This window comes from Acanthisitta chloris, unplaced genomic scaffold (genome assembly GCF_000695815.1).
Source record: "Acanthisitta chloris isolate BGI_N310 unplaced genomic scaffold, ASM69581v1 scaffold7791, whole genome shotgun sequence".
Classification (NCBI taxonomy): domain Eukaryota; kingdom Metazoa; phylum Chordata; class Aves; order Passeriformes; family Acanthisittidae; genus Acanthisitta; species Acanthisitta chloris.
The window spans coordinates 87063-103000 of record NW_008657594.1 but is presented as its reverse complement, the minus strand read 5'-3'; the positions used below and the strand labels follow the sequence as shown (position 1 = coordinate 103000).

Here is a 15938-nt window from a genome sequence, read left to right as displayed (position 1 = left end):
CCGCTCTCAGGTGGGGCTGAAAAACCGTGCTCCAGTGCCTTTTCTTGACAAGGCAACTTCCAGCATCACCCCCTCCCTGTGCTGGGCAGGCACAGATGATGCCCTGTTACACCACTGCCTGCTGACATGACAAAATGTCATGTTTATCCAGGGTTTCAGAGAGGAAAGGTGTGAAATAGGCAAAAGTAGGCATAATTCAGGTGCCTCAATATAAGTGTCTGGTGCTATTTGTGATGCCAGGACATCTGCATGCTGTCAGCAGACACAATCAGAGGCAGATCTAGTTGGAGAACAGGCAGGACACCAAAAACCAACCTTACATCCATATAGAGTCAATTGCATTTTGGGCCACCCAACGAGGGGGCTGTGTTTAACACCTCACTTGGCTTGGCCAGCACATCGTGGCTGGGGAAGCCTGCAGGGGCATCTCCCCAATCTGCTCTGCTGGTGTGTCTCCTGGCTGGAAGAGGTCTCACCTTCACTGTGAGGATAAATCCATTGCTATACAAGGGGTTTTCCCGGTCCAGGGGCCCATTCAGGGTTAAGGCTCCACTGATGTAGTCCAGCGCAAAGATGCTATTGGTGTTACCTGAAAAAAAAAACAGGCAGTGTGAGCACAAGCAGCTAGCACAGCTGATCCCAAGTGGTGCTGGGAGTAATGCAAGGAGGGAAGCAGGAGGACACAAGCCCCAACCTGGGCACAGGCTGCAGTGAGCTCTACAAACGTGGCATATCATCCCAATGTGCTTTTAAATGTCATGGGTATAATGGTCCTCTCCTCCTTCCACCTGCCCCAGCTCAGGGCTCAAAACAGGGCTCTCCTTCTATCAGCCAAAAGTTGCAAATGTTGAAGGCAGCTGAAGAATTTCAAATGGGTTTAGTTATTAAAATATGCAAGAGCACAGCTGAAAGCAGGGCCAAATCCAGGTGCTTCCCTCTGAACAACCACCTGCATTCACAGGGTACTGTGTCCCTGGGGTGGGCATGACCTCTCTCCTAAAAGGCTTAAGGGACATCAGGCCAGGTTAATCAGACAAAAGCATATACAAACCAAGCTCACAAGTAATTCTTCATGTAACAAGTGCCAGTTTAACTGTGGGGCCTCTTGCTAGAGGATGCTGAGTGTGATACAAGTCCACATGTATTCAAGGAGAGGCCGCAGAGGTTAAAGAAGAAAAACTATCAAATAACAGAGAAGTCACATGCAGCTCAGGAATTCTCTTAGCTGGATGTCTTTGGAGCCAGGGTGAGTATTATCAAAGAACTATAGGCCCTTGCTTTGCTTTTATGATCTTGCCAGATGTACTGACCCTGTGCAGCTGGCCTTGTTTTCCTCTACTTAAGTCAAATTTGACCTCTGTACCCATCCTTACATGCAAGCAACCAGACAGGGTGCCATGGAGGGCTGGGCTATCTCCAGGGAGCATCCTATCCCCAGTTTCACTCCTCCTCTGGAATTAGACACCCAGAGAGGACTAAGACAACACTTGAGTCTCACGGCCAGCAGATGCTAAAAGGACCAACATCCTGCAGTGGAAATGCCCTTGCGACAGCTCCAGGTGCGCTCTCTGTCAGGCAGACAAAAGTAAGCAGTTGGTATATGGAGCTTGGTATACCTGACACCAGCGTGACACCAAACCAAAGAAGGCTGCTGAATTAGTGATGACCAAGGAGGTTACACACAGGCATATGGCCACCCACACCACTTGCCTCATCATCTCACAGCATGCAGACACCTCTGATGCAGTCCCAAATGGGAGTGAGGAAACCCTGCAGGTACACTCTAGTCATCCCAGTCAAAAATAGCTAAAAAATAAATCCCGTCTTCTCAATATAGCCCAGCATGAACGAAACACACACAGCATTTGTCATTTCCCTGGAAGGGAGCTGCAAGACAGATCTGCTGCTGCAGAAAGTTGTTTCCCATCATTCAGCATCCACTTCGCTCCCTTACAAGTTCCATTTGACCACAGCTGTGCTTTTCTTGGAATTGCCAAAGCCTCCAGGTCTCCCACCCCAGAAGCCACTCTAGCCTCTCCTCTCTCCCCCAGAGCCCTAAGTGCCTTAACACCTTTATCCCCCATTCCTGAGCCATTTTATCTTCCTCTCTGACTGAATTTCTCCCATTTCTATCCTTGATCCTCTCTTCTCTCCATCTGAAATGCCCCACTGACCACTGGCCAGCTTAATGAACTGATGTGAGGCTACTTAAAAGATTAGCCTTGCTTTTGTTTTAATCTTTTGCTGCTGTACATCAAGATCTCTAGTCTCCTCCCTCAGACAATTCCCCTCTTTCCATCCTGACTTTCCACCTTTGCTCTGTAATTTATGGCTGACTTTAGGAAACTTCTTCCAATATCAACTTTGAATGACACTCCACGAGATGGATTGGACTGTGCTGTTTAAATGCTTCAGGATCCCAGGTTACCATGGTAAAGTTTATGCATCAGAGTGAGCTACCCCTAATATGAAGTGTAACAAAATACAGGAACCAATGGAATTTCGTGGAATTAGGTCAATAGGGCAGGAAATTAACCAAGCACAGTATTGAGTTCTATGTCCTAAAGATGGTTATGCATTTCATATCTAACCACAGTCATTTTTTGAAGGATGGACAAATAAATTTGGGACCCAAATAGCCTCCCAGGCTGCACATCTGAGGCTTTTCTCTAGCTCAGGCTGCCCCACACCATCAGATATACATCTGATGCCTGCCAGGGCAGCCTTTCTGCTAGCAGAGAATTCCTGGCTTTGCAAATTAGCCTCCAAAGGGAAAGGTATCTCCAAACTCATCCCTCAGAGGCCTCTCCTAATTTCCCCTGCAATACCTCTCCAATCACCACTTCATTACTCCTCTGACCAGTGATCCCTGCTGAAGCACTCACACTGCCAGAAAATGTGCATTCCCCCAAGATACTTTTCCTTGAAAAAAATCTCTCAAATCATCTTCATGTCTTCACCTTCCCCAGAGCAAGGGGAAAAATAAGGTAGGGGGAAATTACCCAATTTTGTCTTTTCTCCCTCCAGTCTCTCATTCTGCTCACCTCTTCATCCTTTCTCCTCCATCCTGGCTCTCCCGTTATCTCTCCAGGAACTAGATGATCTTTAAGGTCTGCCCACCCAAACCATTCTAGGATTCTGTGGAGACCAAGGTTTTAATTTCCATGCCCTGGTTTGAGAAAGGAGCCCAACACCATTCCCTGGTTTCTGTGAAACAGAGGGTTACATGAACTTCATCTCCTTCCGCACCCAGACAAGGATGTGGAACGTTCACAGAGTCCCTGGCGATTCAGCTCCACTGCACAGAGCAGGCAAAGGCAAGGAATAAATAGGACCGTCATCAGCAAAGGAGGAGCTCTGATTTCAAGTGCTGGGAAAGCAAGGATGCCCTTAAGGAGAGCAGGGCAGGGAGCAGAAAATACATGTGAGGCCACCTAGGAGGGAGCATCCACGGAGAGGGACATCTCATGGGAAAGCAAGCTCCACCTCTGCCTCTCTGCTACCACTGCAAACCCACAGAGCTGGACACAGCACAAGATGTGAGACAGCAGGAGACATCAGAGGGACACCCAGAGATGGGGTTGAAATTAAAGGATGGGAAGGGAAAGACTGAGCAGCGAAACGGAACACAGAGAGAAGGAAACCAAGGCAGACAATGTTTTAAATACCCAAAAAGACAAAGGAAAGGTGACAACAACAACAAAAAAAGGATAAACTTTGGGATAGCAATATGAATCCCTTTCTGGCAGGCTTGTTGCTCTAACCTGCAAGGAACAGGCTTGCTCAGGACATACAAACTCAACTTCTTGTTATGACATGGGTAAAAGTGGAAGGAAAACTTTCCCGTCCCTCTGTCTGTGTGCAGACACAGGGAAAACAGCAGCTCCTGCACACACCACAGCCAGGCAGGGGACTGGGAAGGCAGGGTCTGACACGATGCTGGGTTGGGAGCAATGACATGGATCACAGTAGTCCATTCAGAGTGTTTTTCCAGGCTCATTGAGGAACGGATGGTGGCATAGGCATAATTTTGGAGAAACACTGCTATAACGATGGATTTTATAGACGAGGGACATAATGTTTAATTGCCCTCAGCCAAGCTCTCACAATTTAAAAAGGCTGTTAAAAATACTGGCTCAAACCCAGAGGGGGGGGAAGGGGAGAAAATGCAAAAAAGAAAGACATCAACGTCTCCTCCTTCCTCCCTACCCCTTTGACCTTTGAGCATTGCTCAAATCCCTGTGAGAGAGAGATGCAGCTATTGCCCAGATCTAGCAAAGAGCTAGGGAAAACTGATTCCCCCATGCAGGAGAATTTTCCCAAACGTCTGTACATGAAGGACCGTTTGTATCAGGGAGCTGCATCCTTGCAAAGGCACTGGGCTTGCCGAGCTGCTGAACTCAGAGTGGATGACTTTCATGAGATGTGAAAGGGGAACCCATCACACACCTTGTGCTGGATAATTTATTAATCAAAATGTGCTCCGTCAGGGCTCCTCGGCACTGAAATAGATGCTGTTGGATGTGGTTCATAGAGTCAGCAACAGACACAGTTATTATCGTATAAATAGTCCATCAGCTGCTGTGACCACCTTGCTGCTCTTCACCTTGAGTTTCTGCCCCATGCCATATGCAGGGAAGCCTGCCAGGGCAGGTACCTTACCCTCTGCTTAAATTTGAAGGCAACAAGTTATTTCCGAAAGAAAAAGGAGTTATTACAACCTGAGCCGTGCGTAAAATCAAGATGCTCTATAAAACAGTGTCTGTTTCTCCTGCTCAGGACTCTCCTGCTCAGTTTGTTCTTCCCAGAGCAAACCTCTCTCCCTGGGACAATACATCCCAGCCCAAAGCTGTGCTGCACTCCTCTGCACATGCCTGCTCTGCAAACAGGTGTTTTTAGTATCTTCCCCAAAAGATTTAATTGCCCATTCTAGCACAATCAGCAGAAGTCCTGATCTTGAAGAGCCACAAAAGGAGCTCGGACTAAACGGTCACACAGTTTCCTATTTAAGAACTGAATGTACTGTATGAGGAAATAAAAGGAGATATTTATCACCTGAGGTGCAATCCCCCTCCCAAATTCCCTGGAAGCTGTGGCTGGGTACCAGAGAGGAGAACAGAGCCTGTAGAGTTTAAAGGTTTCTGCTTTGAGTGCCATTCTTCACACAAAAGGATGCTGAGTCTTGGTCCACAACCACCACTCCCCCACATCATCTCAAATGTGCTTTTGAACATAAACCTCTCAGCTCCAGGCTTATTGCCTTCCTGAAAATCCTCCATTAAAAACCATCTCAAAATCAGTTGTTTTCTCAACCCCTAACATGGACAGAGCCAGAGCAGGTTCATCCTTCTCCAGGGGTTGCCAACACAGAATCACAGAATGGATTGGGTTGGAAGGGACCTTAAAGCTCATCTCATTCCAACTTCCTGCTATGGGCAGGGACACCTTCCATTAGCCCAGGCTGCTCAATCTTGAATGCACATTAAATCCCAGGAAGTTAAATCGGAAGTCCCAGAAATTGAACAGAAAATATGCTTTTGTTTCCTATTTACACATAAAAGGGAATGTATAGTTTTAATTACTGAGGGCCATTTGCTGTGGGACCACCTGCCATGCAAACCATTATCCCAATCATATCTCTTTCCAATGATTTCTGGATTTCCAGGGAGCCAAAGCCAGCTGCCAATGTGACAACGAAACATCATTAGCAGCATGGAGGAAGACAGGGAGCAATTGAACCAAGAAAAGAGGGGCTGTGACCACAGCCACCATCTCTGCTTTGTGCTGTCTCATCCCCTTGCATTGGCAGGGGGGGAAAAACAGCCTTTGATGGATAACTGGGTGTGAGGCACTTTTCCACCCATCAGCGAGTCCTCCTACAGAAATGTTCTGCTATGATAGCTGCTTTTAAATCATACTGGAAGGCCCTCCCAGTGGGTGTAATTTATTAGGACTTTAACACCCTGGTACTTCACCAAGTGAGCCGAATGTGGGAAAAAGCCAGAGCAATGTAGACAACAGGAACAGAAAAACAAGCAAGTGCCATATCCAAGGATTCTCCCTGATGTCTGGTTTAAGGGGCTCAGGGAAGTGGTTTGCTTTGCCCTGCCTTCTTTACTAAGTCAGGTCAAACTACAAAGGGAGATGTCAGCAGCTGAGGGCTTGGAGTCCTCTCTGGCCACTTAACCTTGCCTCAAGGGTTGTGCTGCACTTCCAAATGGAAGGCAAGTGGGACGCTCTGGATCTGTTAAGACCACAGGAAGCATATTCTGAGAGCAACTGCACACTGTGTGTGTGTGTGTGCATGTAACATCTTATTCCTTAGCAGAAGAAAGAGGAAGAACAATTCTTTTCAGCTTCCCTCTGGTTTTTGTAATTCACATTTCTCTTGCATTGTACAAATAATGATTTTTAATTCATGCTACCCTCAGGATGCACCAGCTTTAGGAAGTGCTTCACCAGAAACTGCATTAGTCTCCTAAAACAATCCACTTTGGGAGGTAAAAAAACCCCACCCTAAGTGTTTGTGGATAGCCCTGAGGACCAGATCACTGACTGAAAGCCCCGTGCTCCCTCCCCTCTCTCCTGAAGGACTTTCCAAGCTCCAGGAAGGACGTATGGATTGCCCTTGTGCAATCTCCCATTGCCCATCCATCACCACACCTGAAATGTGTCAAGCAGGCAGAGACTGGTGTTTGGGACCCTTTCCCCTGGGTTAACCCTTCAGTGCCTGCCCAGGCAGCACAGGTCACCTCCAATCCTCAAGCCAGGAGACATGAAGTATCTTGACTATCCTGAAAATAAAGGAATCCTAAAGTTTACTGCTAGTGAGCAATGCTTGAGACAACAAATTTTCCTAGCAAAAGCTCGAGGGCCAAAGTCTCCTCCTGCCTATTAATTAAATTGCTATTTAACTCACGATAAAAGTCCTTCTCTTAAGAGCCAGAGGATTCCCTGCGCCCTCGGCGATGCGCAGCGGCAGCAAACGTGAAAACACAGTGCCGTCTGCAGGGCTGATCCTGTGCACAGCGCCGGGGCCCTCGACTTCCACCGGGAAAATCAATCTCTGTTAGCCCAGAGAGTTCCCCTAAATGAAAAGCCTTATCTAGAACAGGTCGTGTTATACAACAAGTCACTCGCTTTGCCTGGGAAATGAAAGATGATGAGGCAGAGTCCCCGGTACAGAGGCTATCTCCATAAATCTGCCAAAAAGGAGCTGTGGATTACTTTGCTGGATTAATTATCTGTCCTTCAAGCAGAGTCCTGACCTCAGCGGCTGAGCACCTCCAACCTGTCAAAGGAGCTGGGGAGGGAGGGATTTCACAGGGAACTGGCCAAGGGCTGCCGGCACCCGCTGCCGGTACCCACGGGAGAAGTGGCAGGAACACCCCTCGGTCGATGGCAGCCCTGGCACTGACCAGCCTGCCAGAACCAGGGCTCGAGTTGTAAGGTCTCAATGTGGATTTCTTTTTCAACTAGCCTTTTTCAGGGCAGTGAACCCACTCCTTGTAAAGTGTGAGGCAAGAAAGGATGTTGTCCTGTGGTTAAAACACTCCAGTGGGAAGGAAGGGGGAGAAACAAGGGTTTTCCCTATTAGATATGGAAATGATTGTCAGTGCATGCAGGCAGGCTTGTGAGCCCAACAGGACAACTAGCCAAAGCCATAACGCAGCTAGACCAGTGCTCCTCCATCATTTCAGCCTTAACAGCTTTGTAAACTGGCAGCATAAAGTTAGATCTAAAGTCTTATTTTATGTGGTTATGGTTAATCTTTTAGTTTTATTGTGTTCCTGTCACAGGCGGACCTTGTGCTGGAGATAGCTGTATAAATAAGAGCTGCTGCAGTACATCCCGAGACGCAGCTGCCCGAGGGATGAAGCTGAACAGGACACAGGCAATTCCAAATTAATTTTGATACCCCACCCCCAAATCACACCAATCCTTTAGATATTAACACCGAAGGAATGACAAATGGCTAGGTTGCTATTCAGCTCTCTTGCTGCTGTATATTCAAGTCCAGAAGGTAAAGTCAGCCCAGCCATGTGCTAACCCTGTGCCTGAAAACCTGGGAGTCAGGGACAAGCATCACCCATCCCTGCAGGGAAATGGGAGCAGCATCACTGCCACCTCCGCTCCTAGAAGAGACTCAAGAGCCAGGTATAATTCCTACCTCCACCGGCCGCTTTCACTTTTGCTTACGGTTGGTTTCTAATTTAATTTGCTTCCCCATTTCCATATGTTAGGCTTTTTTTTTTGCAAAATTGCCATAAAAATTTTCCAGCTCAGGCACAAAATCTGCTCGCTGACCTTTACCATCATGATTGAGGATAATGAGAAATTAATTAGGCTTTACCTGCCTGCCAAAAAAAATGGCTTGCCTTAGGTGAGCAGGATTTTGGAGGTACATTAGATGCTGGTCCTGTGTCTGGACTCTCAGACATCTGAAGGCAACATCAGTTACATCCACAGGCTGATCCTTACCACCACCACCACTCCGCAAGACCCTGATGCTCACAGGAGAAGAACTCCTTGCCAGTTAGGAAAACACCCTGCAATCCTCACATTTGGGGGAAAAATAATAATGCAAAGTAGTTTAATCACTCTAATGCATTCTGCCTGATTCTTCAGTATGAGAGCTGCCCCCCCCCCAAGGTGGGACGTGGAGCACGGATTAAGCTCTTGGCATACACGAGCACATTCGAGGCTGTTTGTAGTGATCTGCCTGTGTGTCTCTCCACATCCTGCCACCACCCTGTTCCTGAAGGATCCTGGCTCCCTTCCACCATCCCACCACATAGCCAGGCTGACAGCTATTTGACCATCCTCACTGCAATTCAGCATCCTCTGCAAAATTAGTATGAGGTTTCAGTTCAGTCTCCAGTGAAAAAGATCCTTTATCAGCCAAAAGAAAGTTCTTGCTGCTCTTTGGCCAGTTGATACCCACAATCTGGGAGAATCTCTCGAATAAATTGCAGAGGGAATTAGAGGAATAAATAATCCTTGCATCTTCAAAGGGAGACTGACCTGGATACTTGCAGTCAGGATCAGTGGACTTGAAAGTCAGGGTGAAATCACCCTGACCCTCGAGGTTGATTAAAAGAGAGTTTGAAATTTCTGGGCTTTAAGGAAAAGAAACGGGGAAATGATTTCCACACATGTAGCTCAGAGGAGCTGGCAGCCAGCATCTGAATGAAGTATGTGCCATAGTGGGGAGAGGAGGCACTGCTGTCATTTCTTGATGGGAAGAACCCCCTCAAAAGCAATGCAAGTAATAGGATTACAACCCAGACCCACCAAGCTGGTCCCTTGTGCTTGGGTTACCCCGAGTAGTCTGTCTGTCCTCACCAAAGCAGCGTCTGAGTGCAGCCCAGTGAGCATCAAATCTGCCTTGGGTATGGCAGAGATTGCTGACCTCAGGGCATCTGAAATGAGACAGGTCCAACTCCAAAAACTGGCCTCTCTGTACCACGTGTTTTATCTGGAATCACTTGCCCAGACTGCCCTGCTCGTGGCTCTGTTGTCGTCAGAAGGGGTCCCCAGCCGAGGGAGCCAAAGGAGCCAAACATTGCCAGGTGAGGATCCATGGGGAACCAGCTACATCAGTCTCAGCAACCCACCCAGCCACACTGGGAAGGGTTCCTGGGCTTCAGAGCCAGTCTGCAAAGGCAGGATCAATCCCTGTGCCAGTCAGAAGGCACAAACCCACCACTGCTTTAATTAAGCTTCATTGTCTAGCCTTGCACCCTGCCAGGTCCAAGCCCCTGCCTCCCACCTTTCAAAGCTTTTGGGAAACACCGCAGAATCCACCAGGAGCTGTTCAGTCTGCAATCAGTCCCATTCTCTCCCTAAAGAACAACCAGCAAGAGTTTTATGCCTGGCTCTTTGCAGGTCTCCTCCATGGTATTATGTGAAGTGGAGCTGTTTGTGGCACATCGTTAGGAATGAAAGGTTTCAACATGAGATACTGTCAAATTTGCTTGGAGCAACCTGGTCTTGTGGACAGTGTCCCTGCCCACAGCAGGGGGTTGGAACAAGATGATCTTTAAGGTCCTTTCCAACCCAAACCATTCTGTGATTCCATGATTTCCCAGGTGTGGGAAACAACAAAGGCTTATGGCAGGGCTAGCTCCTCTACTCCTGCTGGGCTCCCCCATCATGTCCCCACAACTTACCTGAGACGATGGTGTAGCCAATGCCTCGGGGACGGCCCTTGTCCTGGTCAACTGCCGTTATTACCCGCACGGTGGTACCCTGGGGAGGAAGAGGGGACAGGTGTTACAGCCACCCTGCATGAGCACTGCTGGGGCTCCCAGGGTGCCCTGACAAGGCACTGCACCTCTTACCAAGGGCAACTTGTCCTAGGATATGGCAGGTCATGGAAAAGTCCCATCACCTGCTTCTTGGGGCGGTTCAGGCTCACCACTCATCACTCTTGTGTGAGCTGCAGAAGACTGCTAACCCACCCCAGGATGTACCTGGGGATGCTGAAGGCATGACCAGAAGAACAACCTCTAACCAACCCCCTGAGCAGGATCAAAACCGTGCAGCAGGTTTGTACCGCGGCAAGTGCCTGCAGGGACGAGAGAGGGCACCACCAGGCTCCTCCCTGTGCTGCTTATCCTCTGCCCAGAGGAGGAGGATTTGAAGCAAGGTCAGTGTGGTAAACACAGCTATTGGTGCTCAAGAAAGAAGCGGAAGGAGTAATTGAAGGTACAGCCTTGGTAAAGCCAAGAGAAGCCTCCTCACAGCTTCACAGTTGATGGATAACAGCATGCACTCCTCTGCCACAGGGCTTTTCACTCTGCAGTCCCTCAAGAAACAAAGGCAACAATTCCCTCTCACCAGGACCTTCAGTGCTGGTCACTACACTACCCCTGACTTCCCAATTTCAACTGCTCCTCTTCTTCCTCTGTGTCCTTCAAACAAGGCACCCCAGGCAACAAGGGATGCTCATGCTGGCCATCAGCATTGAGCTGCATAAATGAGATGCAGAGATTTTAATTGAAAACTTTAAGGAGGAGGAGGAGGGTTGGACAGATGCCGAGAGCCAGGGATCACCCACAGGCAAGAGCTTCTGCAACTGCCAGCTCACCCACCTCATCCTCCATCCTCTGGGACATATTGTTTCTACAGCCCAGCAAAGAGATCCAGGAGTCCCCCGAAACCACCGAAGAACATAAAACTGGCCCAAAAGTGTTGTTTAGTTCTTGAAATAAAAAAATCATGCGCTTATGTCAACTCCATAAGTCAACTTCCCCCGCCGCAGTGCAGTGAGCCCCTGTGAATACCAACACACGCACATGCCCGTAATTAATGTAGTGTGAAAAAATTTACAACTCAGCTGTTCTTGTTTTCATTGGCTTATTAACAGTGGGGAAAGCAGCAAATTCTTTAATTTTTTTTCCCCCTCAAAGGAAATGTCAGCAGAGGCGTTTGCATATCTAACGAGGGAGCAGAGCGGCAGCTACACGTTTGCCCTGCCATCCATCAGCTGAAGGCCAAAGGGAAAGCTGTGGCAGAAACATCACTGGTGGAAAGCAGGGACTTGCCGTCTTCTCTGGCTTTCTGATTCGTGCCCCAGTGGGCTTGATGCTGCTGGTAGCCATAAAGAAGGCTCCCAGGGCCAGGCAGACTGCCCATTCCCTGATCTCCGAGGGCATTTCAATGGACTCCTTAAGTAAATCCATGTTATTAACCGAGAACATTAGCCATAAATCCCAGGTCACTGGCCTCCGAGCAGCACTCGGCTGCTGAGGCTCAGCAGCCGCCCGGAGAGCCTCTAAATCACTGACAATAACTGTACTTCCCAAAGGAGCACGGAGAGATAAAAAGCACAAGAAAAGTGGGGAAGGAGCAGGTGGGAAGCAGAACAGGGAATGTGGACAGGAGGGTAGGGCAGAGACAAAAATAAGGCAATGCAATCTAGTGCACTCTGTCCCAGCATACTCTTGCTTATATTATAATATGTTATATTGTTATATAAATATGCTATCATATATAGTACAATATATATTATTGTATTATATATTATATTCATATTCGGCATAATCAAACTTCATACAAGCTTTAATCTGCTGTCCCTGCATGGCAGATGCGAGCCCCCTCCGCTCCCTGGCAAACCAGAGGCTCCTCCATGGAAGGGGCAGTGGGCGAAGGCACTGGGTTCATGTGACAGGCTGCTCATCACCTGCCAGATAGTGCAGGAGCGGCGCAGAATGGGAATTGTGTCCTGCCGTGCGGCACACTGCAGAGGGACGGCAGCTGCGGGAGGAGGCAGAGCTCTTGTGAGGGTGGGGAATGGCAGTGGGCTGCCTTACCTGCGGGAGAGGTCCCTCCCGCAGGGAACAAGGGGAAAGGCTGTTGGGAGAGATAAAAGGATGAGTGTGGATGTGGCAGCAGGGAAAGCTTGGGAGGGGCGGAAGGGGAATCTCATTCAGATATCGCAGCAGTGCATGCCATAGAGATGCCCACAGCAGAGAAATTATCCATACATCTGATCACAGGAATGAGGGCCTCTGGAGAGCATGCTAAGGTTCACCTGGTCCTTGGCAAGCCCGTGGTGATGACTATCATGCTGCTGTTTTTTGAGGCTGGGTCTCCCCCTATTCTCTTTGCAGGCTTGTGCACAGCCTCTTTCTCTACCAGTCCCTCCTGGGAATGAGCCAGACATCACCAGTGACTGAGAAACAAGTGTGGTAGCGGTGCTGACCTCCTAAGGATGCTGTCTCCTAGAACCACAGCATGGGCAGGGATCTGGGCACCTCTTCACATCCCACCTGGTTTCTATTCTTCCTGTCAGCTCCTTCACAAGATTCTTCTATTATCCACAAGGCTGGCAGATGCCAGTTCCTGGGAATGGACAGTCTTTTTCTGAGCATTCACAGTGTTAGGAGCAATCTTCATCCTTCTGGGAAAGGGGCCAAACAAGTGCCAGAGGATAGGCACAACTCTTATCCATATCACTGGTAGCAATTATTGGCCTTGTAGTGAGGGGCAACAACTGATGGAGACAGCCTCAGAGCATGATTGCTCATCATGGGTGACAGGAAGGAGCATTCCCACTCAGCATGGGTTGGGGTGAGATGCAGTGATACAAAATGTGGTACTACACATAGGCCATGCTTATGGCTTACTACCTGTGATGATTGTGAAGCATCTTGCTCACTCAACCAGCAGAGATAACTAACCAGAGAGGAGAGGCAGGAATTGGCAAAACAACCCAAACAAACCAAATCCTTGATCACAGCCACACCACAATGGCAAAGACCATCCTCTCACCCACCACATCTCAATGATTGCCAATTACACTTCCAAAATTATATCGAACCCAAATACTATTCCTTCCACTATCTATATCTTGGTGAGGTAAGGGCTGGAGATGTTGTGCTCTGGCTTCCTGAGGCAGACAACTGCATCCCTCAATTGGGGGGGACTCTCTCACCATTTCCAGCCAAACACATCCAAAATAGTTTCCACTTACTCACAGAAACCCCAGGCTGACTTCCAGCACCAACAGCTCTGCCTCAGGTATTTGTGGCATGGAACCTGCAGTTCTTAAAAACTCCCAAATATTCCTGACTTTTATTAAAGCAGGTCACAATTTACCTCCCTACTGCAGACAGCAGTGGCTACACAGAGAGGGCTCGGCTGGTGGGTACAGAGAGAATAGAATAACTCTCTCCCTCTAGGGAAGGAGGAAGAAGGTTTAGAAAAGTAATAATCTGGGAAAGCCTATGCTTAAAAAAAGGCAAAGAAAATAAAGAATGGCACATTATCCAAACAAAATCCGAGTTTTTTTTGAGGAGGGGCAGGGGTAAATCAATCCTTTTTTAATAAAACCCTGAGCTTTTAATAAAGTGTTCACACTGATGGGCTGGAAATACTGTAAGAAAGAATTAACTTGGAGCTATTGAGACTCTAGGGCAAAAATAGCACTGATTCTACATTATTTCTTCAACCCAAGGCATTTCTGAGGAGGAGGGGGATGGTGCTGAAAAATTAAAACCATTTTAATGATATTTGACATGTATCTGTACCATTCTATTGCAAGGGAACACAACTGCTGGTCTTGAGACCAAGCACCTGCGGGATCTGGCCCCACTCTTGCCTTCACATGGCTCCCCATGGGATGAAGCGCATGTTCGTAGGCCTCAACTTGCCTCCTAGAAAGTGGATTCCTTCTCTTTCACCCTCAAAGTGAAGCTGTGATGCTGCCTGGACCATGCACCAGCTGAGGTCCAAAAGCAGGGGCTCAGCAGCAGCTCTGCAAGGGGAAATGGTCCCTCTCCTCCAGCCCCTACTAACTGGCCTGGAAAACATAGAAGCATAGAATTATTTAGGGGTGGAAAGGACCTTTAAGGCCATTGAGTTCAACCTTCCCCAGCACTGCCAGGTCCACCAGTAACAATGCCCCCAAGTGCCACTTCTACATCTCTCTTAAATTCCTCCAGGGATGGTGACTCCACCACGTCCCAGGCCAGCCTGTACCAGTACTTGACAACCCTTTCAGTGACATTCAACATCAACCATGCCATCCAGTCCACAGACACTGTGGGCACAGACACTCAAAGAAACCTCTGAAGAATAAAAAAAACATGCTGCCAAGGTTTGCTGCAGCTGCAGGCAGCTTTGGTGCACTCAGGTGCCCTGGGAGATCTGTCTGAGCCATGCTGGGATGATAAACAACATCAAGAAAGAAGACACAACACCTCCAGGGACAGCGGAGTCTGTCCCTGCTGCATCCTCTTCCTGTGCCTGATAAGAAATTGCTTTCTTCTCAGTGTCCGAATAAGCACCTGCCCAAAATGCTTCTAGATTATGTTACCAGATCTCAGCCTGAGAAAAACGAGCTACAGCAGCACTTCTCTCCCCTCTCATGCCCCTCCACCCCTGTTTCTTCTTCTTTTCCTCTTACAGGATTAGAGACTTGAAAGGCGAAGCGCAGCCCAGCATTGCAGCAGCAGGAGGAGGGGGAGCACCTCAGAGAGCTGCCACGGCAAAAAAATCCCATTTCTCACTTCTTAATTCCAGTCAATTCCAGTCAAAGGGCTGATAGAGATCTGTTTGCGGTAATTTGCTGCAGTTTATCCACTCTTTTCACCTTCTATCGGCTCTTCACTGACGGGCTGGCTGACATGCTGTTACTCGAGTGAGGAAATTAAAATTTGATGCAATAATCCCAAATAAGAAGGATTTTATTAGGTAATGTATACACTTTAGATGAGGTATTCTCACCTGATACATTGATAGAGGAGCACAGACATGCTGTGCACCACAGATAAAAAGGGAGGCAAGAGACGGAGTGCGGGCGCGTGGAGCAGCAGCGCCGCTCTGCTCCAGAGATCTGGGGCTGGGATGAGATGTCTTGAGCACGTTTTGACCTGCTGAGTCCACTGCCAGGGTAAATGTCACCCAAAAATGCACTGTAGCCTGTCAGCTCGGCAAGCCCAGTTTTGGACAGAAGTGTGCTAAGGCCAGACTCCTCACCCAGATTTGTTGCTATCATTTTGATAACCAAGACATTCTCTCGCTCTACGCAGCCAACTGGCTCCCTGGGGTACAAGGGCAGAGCTGATGGGAAGATTCCCATGGAGAGACAAAAATTCACATAGTTAACAGTTGGACTTGATCTTTCAGGTCTTTTCCAACCTAAATGACTCTGTGTTAAACCCCAGGCTTACCATATCAAACTATGTCCTGTTCCAGCAGTGGAATTCTTCCCGAGAAGTATGAGACTTTAGGTCCAAATCAGAGAGTGATACCACTCAAAGCAGCCCCCACATTCAACAATCTTCCTCTTCACTGTGTCTCTGGTGGCACCTATTCATCTTGGATACCTCAGTGCCTCTGGAGATGTTGCACGTGGCCAAAAGAAAATCTCTAAACCTGCCAGACAACTGTCGACCGGAGACCACTCCTTACTTCATTTCCTATTTCAG

At 48.3% G+C, this 15938-nt stretch overlaps 1 protein-coding gene across 1 annotated transcript in view; it reads right to left on the bottom strand.

Moving 5' to 3' along the window:
- The window catches only part of LOC103811781 (cadherin-23-like), a gene marked incomplete at both ends in the record, with an annotated part of 103086 nt that overhangs the window by 10860 nt on the left and 76288 nt on the right, over positions 1–15938 (bottom strand). Inside the window, 2 exons of the mRNA XM_009084777.1 lie at positions 477–589; positions 10173–10251. Coding sequence (XP_009083025.1) covers positions 477–589; positions 10173–10251 — 192 coding nt within the window. The remainder of the gene's footprint in view (positions 1–476; positions 590–10172; positions 10252–15938) is intronic.